This window comes from Paramormyrops kingsleyae, chromosome 24, assembly GCF_048594095.1.
Source record: "Paramormyrops kingsleyae isolate MSU_618 chromosome 24, PKINGS_0.4, whole genome shotgun sequence".
Classification (NCBI taxonomy): domain Eukaryota; kingdom Metazoa; phylum Chordata; class Actinopteri; order Osteoglossiformes; family Mormyridae; genus Paramormyrops; species Paramormyrops kingsleyae.
This window is the reverse complement of record NC_132820.1, coordinates 10518133-10531551: the sequence shown is the minus strand read 5'-3', so window position 1 is coordinate 10531551 and position 13419 is coordinate 10518133. Positions and strand designations below refer to the sequence as shown.

Here is a 13419-nt window from a genome sequence, read left to right as displayed (position 1 = left end):
TCCTATAGCTTAGGCTGCTTATTTACTGTAGGATAGGTTTGTGGTGAGCATGGAGAGATATAGGGGTGGGATTTGAACCGCCCAACCCTGGAAGAAAATCCACTATGCTATCCCATTTAAGAGCACACAAACCTAAACATGAAGAGAACATTTGGCAAATGTAGCTTAACTGGGTATTTAATGTGCAAATATGTTTTTTGTGAGTTGTATTTTTATGATATTGAATATAACACTAATAGCATAAAGCTATCTACCAAAGGCATTTTTATCCTAAGGGGTATTTTTAAAAGTATCTTTCAATATTTAATGGATTCAATGTGTTGCAAATATTTAAACAATGCAACTGAGCAAATTAATTCTGGGATATTGATTTCAGAATAAATCTTTTCAGTGCAGAATTCCATGGAGCTGGTTCTTGGGAAAACGTGGCCAGCGATGTCATTGGTTAATTAAGATCACTCCTACTGTTATGTCCCTTAAGATTAGCCTAAAAAAACTCCCAGAAGTGCTTTCAGGCAACCAGGAAGAGCCACAAATATACATTTTTGAGACAGGTGGCATGGAGATCGAGGGGCGGAATCAGGAGGCGTGTCATAATTACAGAGGAAATTAAAATATAATAATAATTCAGTCATCATAAAGCATCTGAAGAACATGCATTTGACCTCAATACTCTTAACTTGGACATTGTTGGGGGGGGGGGGAGTGTATTACAGTCAGCATAGGGCACAAGGCTGGGGTACACCATGGATGGGACATCAACGACCAGAACAACATGCTTTCTGATTTTCAAAGTCTGGGAACCTATAATATTACCTTAGCAAGAGAGTTTATATCAGGGCTCTTCAAATCTGGCCATTGATTCCAAATCCAGGCCGTGTTTTCAGTTCTGCCAGGTACTTAATTTAATAATTGCTGATTCTGATTGGCCAGAGGCTTCGCACCTGACTCACAGGTTAAGGCAGGCTGGAAAATCAGCAGGCGCTCGGATCTTGAATAGCCCAGGTTTATGTTCTGCATGATGTAGCACCAGAAAGGCCCGAGCTCATAATCCAGGTGGGAGTTTTCCAAAAATCTGCCAGCACCCATTCCCCTCAGGACATTAAACTGACAACAAATCAAAGAGGGGAGGCAGAGAGAAAAAAAAAAATCACATTTGCTTAGATTACCGCCCAAAAATTCAGAATCGTCTGAGAACGGACCGGCGACCTAAATGCCAATTTAACAACAGAATGTAGATATATATAATTCATCGATTTCCTTTGTATTTCCTGTACTTTTTAATTATGCATATGCAGAATTGTCCATTAAAGTAAGGACGGCCGCATCAGAGGGAGTCTTGTAAAACAGAGCCCTCCGCTTTCTGGTAGCCGGTGTCCTGCACGCAGATTTCGGTCCGCTGCACTGAACTCCCACAGTCGGGACACCCTCGAATTTTCCTAATGTGCCATAGCTTGCCGGGGGACGACCCATCATCCTGCGTTTATTGATGGAGTGTGTAATATTCTGGGCACTAACATTTGGCTTTGCCTAATGAGCCAACACAGAGGCGGAAGAAGGCCTGCATGTCGACATTCCACCGCGGCGCCTACTGCAGCTGCATGAATCCCACTCAGGAATTTAAAAGGTTTGACATGGAATAAGATCGGAGGCGTTTCTGACTGCTTTCTGCAGTGCTCCTCCTGAGTATTCGGCATACAAGTGGGGCACAGGGGGGCCACTTAATGAACGTCAGGAGGGACTGACAACAGGGTATGTAAACTACCATTCAACCATTTCAATGAAAAGGATTTTCAGTTCAGTTAAGCACTGAGTTCTTGCCGCGTGCTGATTGGTCAGTCTCCTGTAATCATGCATGTGTCACTAATGTTAACGTGAAACAGCTGGATGAGTCTTTCAATCAAGGTAACAAATCAGTCAAAGCACAAGACGAACCAAACAATTAAGTCGAGCACAGGAGCCATGGGTGTAAATTACAGGGTGGGTTGTAATCCCCTCCCCCCCCCAATACAACCCCCCAATAATCATGTCTCCCCCTAAATGGGTGGATTATTCATCCCCCCATGTTCAAACCAAAGTTAAAGTACTTTGTAAAACCTGAAGTAGCTCATAGTGTCCCTCCTGACATGGGTTAGGTGCCCCCCCCCCCCTAGCTGGACAGAAGTGGAGATCTCGAGTCCAGAAAGTAAAACTCCAGACCAAGATTTTGCTTCAACCAACCAGTTGAATATAAAGAGTCACAGTCACAAAATACTCAGCTGGTTGGTGGAAAATAAATTTTGTCTGGACTTTTACTTTCATCTGAATTGGGGGATATTAAAATGTGGGCAGGGGGATAAACTACAAAGAGTCACCGGGGAAAGCTTCTCTAACTAGGCAAAATGAACCATGCACATAGGAGATTAGAGAAGCTTTTTCAGGGCCTAGTCTGAGAGGGTAACAAAAGGCTTTGTAAGAAAACAAAAATGGTTCAAATGAAAAATGACTGTTCCACATGCGAGAGAAGGGGAGACGTAGACCAACACAAACATGTAAACTGTTTGGCATTCTCTGGCCCAGCTTACATGGGGAAGGAGAAACATTCATCCATTATCCAGACCTAAACCCAAGGCAAGGGGGGCGGCTGGAATCTATCCCAGGCAGCACAGGGTTCAAGGTGGGGTTACAGCCTGGATGGGATGCCAGTCAACAGCATGGGGGACACTTATGCACACATACGATCATCTAACTGCTGTCTTTGGAGAGTGATTGGGAAAGTACACTACAGGGAAGAGACACACACACACAGACACACACACACAGTCTCAACATCATCTTTGTTGTCATCATCATCATTATCATCTTTGTTGTCATCATCATCGTCACCGTCATCATCGTCGCTGCATCAGTGGCACTCTAATCTGTTGTTACGGTTCATTCTGGTCGCCGGATTCTCACTACAAAGGTAGCTGGCTGTTCCACCCGTCCTCACAAACCCTTAATCAGCTCTGGTGAGAGTAAATTGTCATTGTCAATAGATTTAATGAAGAGCTCTGTCTCTCTCTCTAGATACCAATATGTACGTTTAACCAACACAAAACCATCGTAAAAACAACCTCCCTAACGTGACCCTAATTCACAGCCTTAATATAAATTGTTATTGGTCTAAAGATGTAGACTCAAACATTCCTCAAGCTTTCGCAATGTTATTTTTATAATCGATGGGACAAATCAAAATAAACTTGGGAATACATGATCGTAACACAAACTTTTGACTTGAATTGCCGTCTAATCTGATTCTAAATATATTTTTGCAAGCAGAGACGAGTGCACTGTCTGTTTTGGAATAGGATGTTTATCACGGTCAATTCAGTTCACCCGCGGTGTTGTATTCCTCCTTGGCAACAATTACTGAGACTGCAACTGACCTGCAACTGCAGTGTATACTTCAGTGTTCCTTATTCCCTCTTGAAAACAGCAGTAGGTTTTCTATTCTCGCTTAGATTTCTCCTCTGCCCAACTAGGCACTCAACTCTTTGCTAACCCTATACAGTTTTTATGGTCTGTGGGTAATCAGTCTCACCCAACACGTATCTGGCTTCAGAATTACTTGCACACAGCACTTTACCTTATTATTTACCTTAAACATTGGCCCAGGCTATAAACCTTTAACCTAAAGCTTCAGCATTCAATAGACTCATATAAAATAGTTTCATCATTTAACGAGCATGTTTCAAGTTTCAAGGCTCATTTATTGTCATTCTTAACATATTGGCTCATGAACAAAATGAAATTTATGACTCAGGTCCAGTAGCGTACAATAAAGTGACAATAATTCAATAATAAATAAAAACTCAATAACTTAATAACAGCTGGAAATAACTAACTACCTAAAATTTTTATCTAAGATCTATCAATAAATGAGAGGATATTACAAAAGCAGAGCAGATTTGTTACTCTTAGCAGTGTTACTCCGACATGCTTCTAAACATAATTAGCAAAATCACCCGAGAATTTGAATTACGTTACCAAAATCAATTTATGGACTTCTTCTAATTTGAGTGTTGAACCTAATAACTCTATAAAACGCACATGGGATGCCTGGCAGGAAGTTTGTGGGAGTTTAACTTGCACAAAAATGTTCTGAGGGCAGAAGGAACAATGATTGGTTCAGAGACATAACCAATCAAATTGTGGAGAAGGTGGGTCCAAGCAACTAGAGGATCCAGGACCAAAACATTTGATTGGTTGGTCCCACATACTCTAGTTGCTTGGACGCACCTCCTCTACAATCTGATTGGTTATCTCACTGAATCAATCATTGTTCCTTCTGCTCTCAGAACATTTTTGGGCAAGTAAAACTCCCATGAGCAAAAAGGAAGGAAGGCTATCTGTGAGTAATTACTATATGGAATCAGTAATATATAACCAATTCTCATGGAAATAGAGCAGTAATCTGTTGGGAACGTCCTTCTCATGAATCACACATTTTCAATTACTGAATTCTGAACAATCGCTCATATATATCCATTTATGCGATTCAAAGAGAAATCGATTGTTGAGCTCAATTTTGCTCCAGATTCTGTGTCTCTGAGGACACCTGAGCACATATAGCTCCCCCGAGACTGTTTTAAAAAAGTCTGTTATTTAATTCACTCACTGTTTATAGACAACAGCATAAGCTGAATTTTGCCGACTTTGCTGTCTGGTCACACCTTTCCTTCAATTAAGGGCACCTTTGCAATGTATGTGTCCCATTTTCCCATTACGGAGGGTTCATTTGTACCGAGGCAGGAGTACAATACGAAAGCGGTATCGCATTTCTCACCTAAGCGGGGTGTGAATTCACAGAAGATTCTGGAAGAGCGCTACAAGACTGCTGTTTATTTTCAAAGTCTAAATAAAAAGGAATTTATGGAGAATGCCTGGGAAGAAAGATTATTTTCTTATTTATCAATATGCACATGAATTATGAATATGCACCATAAATCATTTCTTTCGCTCTTGTTTGTTTTGGTTCCCATTCCCTGTGGATATTTAATAAACACATTTTTATTTACAAGTACAATCACCAAATCCTCATTTAAAATAAATGACAGAGGGTGCCAAGGTGTTGGGTCCCAAACGGCACTAAAAATTGCAATTTGTGACATGAAACTACTAAAACGTTACTTAACTTCTGTTTGATGTTTTGATAGAGCGTGTAACAGTGTAACATTGTGTTACTTAAAGTTACTTATGGTTATAGACAAAAGGCCAGTGTTGTGCTGTACTGACCACACATGGTGTGTTGCTCTGGCAACATGAATAAACGTCATATTGTGCCAAGAATAGCCGCTGTCAAAACTGCCACATCTCCAGCTGACATTTATGATCAAGCATCATCTCCCTATTAAACATTTTAACAATAAACATCATTAAGGAGAACATTAGCATCGCATTCATCTAGCAGTCTTTCCTGTCGGAGTCTGAGGTTCTGTCAATCACCCCCTCCCACTAAGTTGGAGGTGTTACACATTTGGGAACAGTTTGTACCAGATCAACAGACTTTAACTTAACACACTTTAACTGCTCCTCTTCATGGTTACCCCAACCCTGCCTGGATGAGGTTCCAGGTCCCATGTGATCCTGAGCAGGTCAGAAGATGGAAGATGAACGGATGGATGGATAGATGGATAGATCGATGGATGGATGCACAGTTGTAAGTATATCCGTTCCCAGCCCTTAACCTCTCTGCAAACAGTTTGAAATGATTTTCAAAATAAGTATTCAGATTATTCCCTGAGAAACTTCTACCATTTGATTGTAAAAGAATAAAGTCAATAAGCTTCACTGGGCGCATGGAAAATCTATACCGAATAAATTACTTTGTAGTTCTCGTGTCACGCTTTTCACGCCCATGTTACGGACGGTCGATCGGTCGCGTCCGCATTAGCCTGGCGGCTCGAACGCGGCTGTGAATGAACCACGCTGTTGTTGGAATCGCCCCGTAATTGGACAGTGGCTTGCCTAGGGCTAAGAGCGGCAGACACGTAAACAGCAAGTCGCCCCTTTTAAGCTCAATGGACAGACTTGGCACCGGTAAAGCCAACAGCGGTGTGTGACCTGAATTCCTTTAGCAGGAGAAGTGTTAGCTTAAGCTCTACGGCAAAGAACATGCTAAAACTCGTATAACTGGGCCAGCGCCCTGTGTAATTACAATCCCGAAGCACTGGCTGAGGTTACTGACCTCTTACTGGTTAGCATCTGTGCTGCGTAGTAGCTTCCTACCCTAGGCTATAACTTCTCGTCACTCTGTTTGCAGCTGTGTCCTCCTCAGCCTGTTCCGCACTACCGCTTTTGTCCACCGGGGGTCCTAATTCACAAGAATGATTTGGCGCCAAAGGCGTTTCGGCCACCCTGGGTGTGACACGGCGTTCTCCCACTTAGCTACGTATCAGTTTGTTTGCAGGCCACTTCAGCGGCTTCTGGAGTGCCACGTGGAATCTGCCGTTTCCCGGGTGACTGCGCGGCAGCCACCGCGGACACGGCGGCTGGGCAATTTGTTGATACCGCCACGGCGCTGCGACCTTTGGTGTCACGCCATATCCCGCCGTGGCCGTTATTCGCCGTGGTTAGAAATCCCCGGCGTTTCCCAGCGACAGCGACGATTTGTCTGCTTCAGCCGTTGCCGCGGCACCTGTGGCGATGTCCCATTGGTCGGCTGCGTGTGACCCTCTGTTCGCCGGGTTTGAAGATCAGAAAATGCTTAATCACCTCTTCACCTGGTGCCGGTGACTAATGAGACAATGCCAGAGGTCCCGTCATGTCTCCCAAGAGCGTCCCAGCCAGTCATTAAGCAATCAATTAATCCAAACGACGTCGTTAATCACAGCCCGCAACACGTACCCCTTATCGTAATTAAAACAAAAAAGTGTACGCACTGAAACAAACTTCAAACTGTGTAATGAACAACAAACAATGGCACTCATTTTAAGGTTGACACAGATTATTCCTAGGGTGCATACACCAATCAGGAACCATGGCGATAATCCGCTACCATGGAGCCTGAAGAATGCCATAATGACTTGTCTTGTAGCTATGGCAACACGATGAAGGCTATTGGTAAAAGACAGGGAATGGGCTTTTCTACAAGCCTCTCGAGGTCTCGATTCTTGCTTCTACAGGCTTCTTGATTTCGATTCTTGCTTCTACAGGCCTCTTGAGGTTTCAATCCTTTCATCATAAACAGGTTTTTATATAATGGTGCAGAACGACATTAGTGGGGGGGTTAGATTTGCCCCTGCCATATGAGTCAGGCAAGCGTATGGTCTTGAGGCTTCTGTAGCTGACACTCAACACCAATTTTCTAATCGCCTGCCCCCCCCCACCCTTTGCATTTAACCTCTCCTCACCTTCTCACTTTATGTACTTTATTTCTACGTAGTCTGACTAATTTGGCTCTGCAAGTCCCCCCCGAGCAAGAACGAGGGAGAAAGACTGAACGTGTCGGCCATCGCGTCCTTGACGCGGACAGAAGATTTCAGCCGGCGCTCTAATTCGTCGCCGTGAAGGACCTCCGCCAGGCTCCCGTTCCGTTTCCCGCGTGTTATTCTTCCTTTTCTCCTCCGCGAAAAAAAAAAAAATGCAATTTGGGGACTGTAATAGGAACCCATTACTGCAGAAAAGAGGTGTGTCACCAGAGGAAAACGGAGCCTCTTGCTGTCTTAGCCAAACAGGCCACAGGGGAAATGAAGTTTTGTTCTGCTGATAATATACAGAAGATGATGCAGTGCTTGGCAAAGCAAATCCTCGGCACCTCGGAGGAGAAGAATGAGGCCAGCGAGGCCCAAAACCTACCTACAAGCCTTCTAAGCGCATGCCCCCCTCCCCCCCGAGACAGAACGTGGCCAGTTAAAGGCAAAAGTACCCAGGGAGAGGGGCGATACTTTGAGTAAAACTCGGGTGCGGAGGGGTGAATTTCCCCCATTTTTCCCCAGACAAAAGCCTCAATAAAGCGAGCTTTCAGGTGATCCGACATTTTCTCCCAGACACTTAAAGTCTTGCAGGGTTTCTCTTCTTTTTTGACAATGGCTTTGAAAATGAGTCCAGGACGACCAGCTACCGCAAGCCAGAGCCGGTGAGCTGGAGAACCTGTGGCCTATTCAACTGGCCTCGATTCCGCCCCCCCCCCCCCCCACCCCCCCACCCCCCCACCCCAGGCCTGTCGTATCGGGTTGGAGACAAATGTGGAGCTGAGGCTCGATGACCTGACAAATGGACACCTCTGTACACACCCCCCCGCCCCCAGAGGCCCAGCTTTGGATGGGGTCAGGAGGCTGTATCTTGCCCCAGCCCAGCTTCTTCTGCAACCTACTTTCTGAGGGCCTTGCCAAGGAAGGCTCCTTCAGGATGACCGGGGCATCGTGGCACTGGGCTTTTGGCGACTGCCGCTGTAATTTAGGTCAACTTTATTTTAAAATATTCATAAGTAAAACATAAATGTCAAGTTGATGCAGAAACACAGAGCTGACAATAAATACACAATGACATGGTTTATCCATCTTCACATCCATAACACAACAACTCCCACTCCTTGTTCCTCACCCAAATCCCCAGGAAGCACAGCAGGTACAGGCCTCTAAGGAACATGTATGCATCCTTCCTGGGTGGAAGCCTCTAAGAAGCAGATCTAAGATCCTCCCAGTTGAGAATTTTAAGGAAAAGATCTCCAACCCTTCTGGGTGGAGGCCTCTGAGGAACAGATCTGAGATCCTCTCAGTTGGAGGCCTATATTAGTACAGATCTATGATCCTTACAGTTGGAGGCCTATATTAGTACAGATCTATGACCCTCACAGTTGGAGGCCTATATTATTACAGATCTATGACCCTCACAGTTGGAGGCCTATATTAGTACAGATCTATGACCCTCACAGTTGGAGGTCTATATTACTACAGATCTATGACCCTCACAGTTTGAGGTCTATATTACTACAGATCTATGACCCTCACAGTTGGAGGTCTATATTACTACAGATCTACAAATCTCCATAGTGGAGGCCTCTTCCCCTTGATGGGTGTTGTGGATGAACCCTAGTGCACCATCCTGCCATTTGCTGTTGGCCAAAAAGGTACAAGGTATGAGCCAGTCATCTCAAAAATTAGCATCTGGCAGGAAAACAAATAAAGTAATATCACATATAATTTTATCAGGCATTGAAACCATTTTACTTTTTTTATAATTGATAAATCATTTCTGGCAACCCAATGAATCCATTAAGATTTAAAAAGACTTATGCTCATTCCTGCATAGCTAATTATTGTTTCGTAATTGAATGTTGTTTATGGCTCATATATTACAACAAAAAGCTGTTTTCTTTTTAGCGTTTATAACAGAAGGCCGGCGTCACGTACAGAGTGCCTCTGCTCTGCCTTGCCGATTAATCTTACACGCCAAAGCGAATTACGTGCATGATTAAGACGCACACACACACTCCCCCGCATTGCCTTGTTACAGATTTAATTATTTTTTTTACTGCCTGTATCTCGGTGACTGTGTAGTAACGCAAAATTTTGATACCAGCGCAAAACACGGGCCTGTCTTTTCAGCAGCCCGAAACTCAACGGTACATTCAAAGAGCTGGGAGGTAAATATTGACTGAACTTCAAAGTTGCTCTTGTGTCAAGATATGAAGAAACAAACTCAGCCGCAAGCTGGGAATGCCGGGCGCCTCCAAGCGTCTTGAATGAAGCCTCGAAACATAACGGCTTCTTGCAGAAATGCGACACAGCGCTGCAGCAGGTCGCATCAGCCGGATTCAGAACACCGCAAAGAACTAATTTCTCAATTACAGAGACTGTGTTTCAGCTGGTGCCGGCCAAAGTCGCAACAACACCCCCTGATTTTCATTGACGCCGGGCCCCGGAAGGCATTTTCAAAAACACTGAATGGATTTTGATTTGACTCCTGGGGCGTCTTACTGAGATCAGAGAGAGGCTTCTCTTCATGATGGGGAGCTAATCTCGCTGATGTGTCAGAACACGTGCTGGCCCCCCTACCCCCCTGCACCCCCGAAACAAATGAGACCCAACTCACCATGTCCGTGTCCGACACCGGGCCGAAACTGGTGACGTAGATATTCGTCTTCACCTCAGTCACAGTTTCTGGGACAGACATGGGGGGGGGGGGGGAGAAAACGACCGATAAAATCTCATGTGTGTTTGGTCACGTGGTTCATGTCGGCCGCTGATGATTTTCAACCTGTGTGGGAGGGGGCGGGGCTCAGGTTGGGATTAAACACACCAGAATTCAGGGTCATCATCCATTACGTAGGCACTCGATCCCAGCTGAAGGAAAGTGCAGATTTACAAAAGCTCGCAACGACAAAGATTCGGAAGGAAGAATTGCTGAAACACAGACATCTTGGGGTTTATTCAGCTCAGCACAGGCAGTCTGCCACTGTTTCCTTATAAAGAAACGTGGTCGCCCAGCGCCGCGTCGAGCCTGATGCACGCATGCTAAATCAGCACACCCTGACGTCTGACTAATTGGAAAACACCTTGTTAAAGTGTGTCTCTCCACGGGGTTCCATCGGAAGACTTTCCGCAGTGCCGTGATGCCAGCGTTTGAGGAGATGAGATCACGGGTAACGGAGATAAAAACTGAGGCACTGGATGTGTCTCTGGAACCTTTTGTCCAGCAGATGGGTCTCGAGGGGTTGCCCGATGCCTCCTGGTTCACTAATTAATCAAAAGCCCACCCAACATCATCGACAACAGTCTCAGAACATTTCCAATTTCCATCTCCTTCTCTCTGTCTGTCTGTCTCTCTCTCTCTTGCTCTCTCCCTCTCTTTTTGCCCTCGTTCAGCTAACAAAGATTGCGGTTTCGCCGAGTCCAACTGGCAAAGACAAAAAGAAACGGCTAATTGATCGGATGAGTTAAATCGGCATTAATTCATTTGCTCCAGATTAAATGGGAAGTCGGTTGTTGTGCTGAGCGAGCACTAGTTAGCGAAAGACTCTGCAGACACGGGTGGGGGGGGGGCTGATCTTAATGAGGTGACGCTCTGAAATCACCACAGCATCAAGGCAAAGGTCTTCAATGGGGGGGGGGGTCTGAGGTTCACAGAGACACATCGTAAAATTGACAAGACGTCAATAATCTCTTAAAGTGTTTCAAAGACCTTGGTTACTTATGTGATCACGTATTAACAGGAGGGAATCCCCAGCTGTGGTCTATTTTCATTTGGGGGTGCTTGTTTTATGGTCCCCCCCTATCCCAATAGGGGGCAATTATGACGTCAGGCTTTTGCTCACTTCAGCTTCCCAACCTCCGCTCGGTTGAGTCAGATAGTTACCCTTTTACCAGAACAGGCAGATTTGTAACCCAACTTCCATAAAGTGACAGGTTAGCTGATCCAGCCTGAGGTTCTGACGGGCCACAGATAAACAGGGCCACTGTAAACCAGGCCCGCGCGGCCTCGTTAGTCCAAGGCTGTCAAACGGAGTGGAGAAAACAACCACGATTCGCTGTCAGGCCGCACAGTACAGGCAACCCTGCAAACCCCCCTGAGTTATCCAGCACCCCCTCCTCTCACACTTGCCAGCGAGCTGTCAACTATCTCCAGTCCGTTTTTCCCGATCTCTCCTGTAATTTTCCACTTCTTCGCGACAGTAACAGCGTGCCGTGTGTGAGCGCGGACTCAGTTCCCGCACCCCGTGAGACCACCCGCGGCCTCTGCCCGACGACAGCAGACGATGGCCGCGTTAGCCTTTAGCCTGCACTGTGGCTAATTCTCACAAGCAGCCCCTGCCACTGGCATTAACGTACGCAGGATTAAATGGTGAGCTGGGGAACAATTCCAGCAACATAACTCCCACTTTGAGATGCTCGGAGATTGCTGGTTTTAGGTTTCATTATAAACCACAATGAACAAACGTCTGAACTGTTTCACTGCAGTGAAAATACATCAAACACGAATCCAGCTGGCAACTAAAGTAAACAAACAAGCAAACTACTATTATACTGCTGTTGCATGAAAATAACTTTTTCTCAAGCCTTGCAGTAAAACAGGAAGTTTGAGTGCGAGGTTAGTAGGGTCATTGCTGTTTTCATTCATTCATTCGTTCATTCGTTTCTTTGTTCATTCATTCATTCTTTTGTTTGTTTCTTCATTCGTTTTTTTACTGATTCATTTGTTAATTCATTTGTAATTCATTTGTAATTCATTTGTTTAAATGAATTTGTTCATTCATTCATTCATTATTTATCCACTCATTCGTTTGCCCGTTCACAGATTTCATTGATTCATTGATTGTTGTTATACTCATTAATTTATTCATTCATTTGTTTATTCATTCATCCATTCTCCCCTTCTATATGTGCGTTTCTGGAGCTGCAAGGCTGGAATATCTGAGTCTGAGCTGAGGGCCTAACAGTCCGTTAGAGGGCCTTGGATCCAGCCGCCCACCCCTGCAAGGCTGTCATGGTGGTGGGGGGGGGGGGGGGGTGGTCTGTAAATGCCTGAGATGAGGCTCACCTCCCAAACCGGGTCGCAGCCGGTTATCGTAGCCGTCCAGCAGCCTGTCCAGAATCCTGGTGAAGATTGTGATGTTGTCCTTGCTGTCATCAGGAATTGGCTCCTTGTGCCCAACCACCGACCTGTGGGGGAGAGGTGGGAGGGGGGGGGCTGAGTTATACCCCGCTGACAGCTTTCCTTATTCGGGCGGAGTGTACTGCAGCTCGGAGGAAGAAGCACCAGCAGATCCGAAAGCAGGCAGGTAGCAGCTGGTGACACACTGGTGAGGATCCAAAAGGTGACAGGTTTGAGTCCCTGCAGTTAACGTACCCTTGAGCAGTAGAGTGAGTTGGTCCATCGTAATAACATAAATGTTTAAAGCTGTAAGATGAACAGGCACCCATGCATTTCCCAGTACTGCTTCTTCAGCATGGGTTTGCAGATGGGTACTGGTACCTATCCCAGCATGCCAGCCCAAGGCAGGCCGCGCAGTCACACATTTAAGTCAATTTAGAGAAACCATTCCACAAGCCTTTGAGCTTTGGGAGAAAACCCAACGTGAACCTCAAACCCCACTGAAGGGGAGGAGCCTCACGGCCCTTGGTGCGAGACCACAGCACAAATCATGATCATAAGCGCAACATCTAGATGGGACAAAACCAGCGTCCATTACAGGCAATGGTCAGAAGATCCCAGCCAGAGGGTTTCTGATAGATTGAGGGGGTTTCTGATTGGCCATGAGGGTTTCCGGGGTTTCTGATTGGCCCCTGGGAACCGTGTTAATTAAGACCTAAACGCCTCGAGGTTTAATTTGACGCGGAGCGCGGCGGTCTGCCGCACGGAGCCTCGGAACAAGGAGAAAACAATGGGTCCAAGTCGGAAAGGATTAGCAGGAGGTTGCCGGGGAGCCCGAATCAGAAACACGCGCCTCCGCTTTGC

General features: G+C 45.6%; 1 protein-coding gene across 1 annotated transcript in view; it reads right to left on the bottom strand.

The window, feature by feature from the left end:
- gabra3 (gamma-aminobutyric acid type A receptor subunit alpha3) overlaps positions 1 to 13419 on the bottom strand; it is a 67554-nt gene that overhangs the window by 33030 nt on the left and 21105 nt on the right. The window contains exons 3-4 of the mRNA XM_023844760.2: positions 12502 to 12623; positions 10057 to 10124 (exon numbers count right to left, since the gene is read on the bottom strand). Coding sequence (XP_023700528.1) covers positions 10057 to 10124; positions 12502 to 12623 — 190 coding nt within the window. The remainder of the gene's footprint in view (positions 1 to 10056; positions 10125 to 12501; positions 12624 to 13419) is intronic.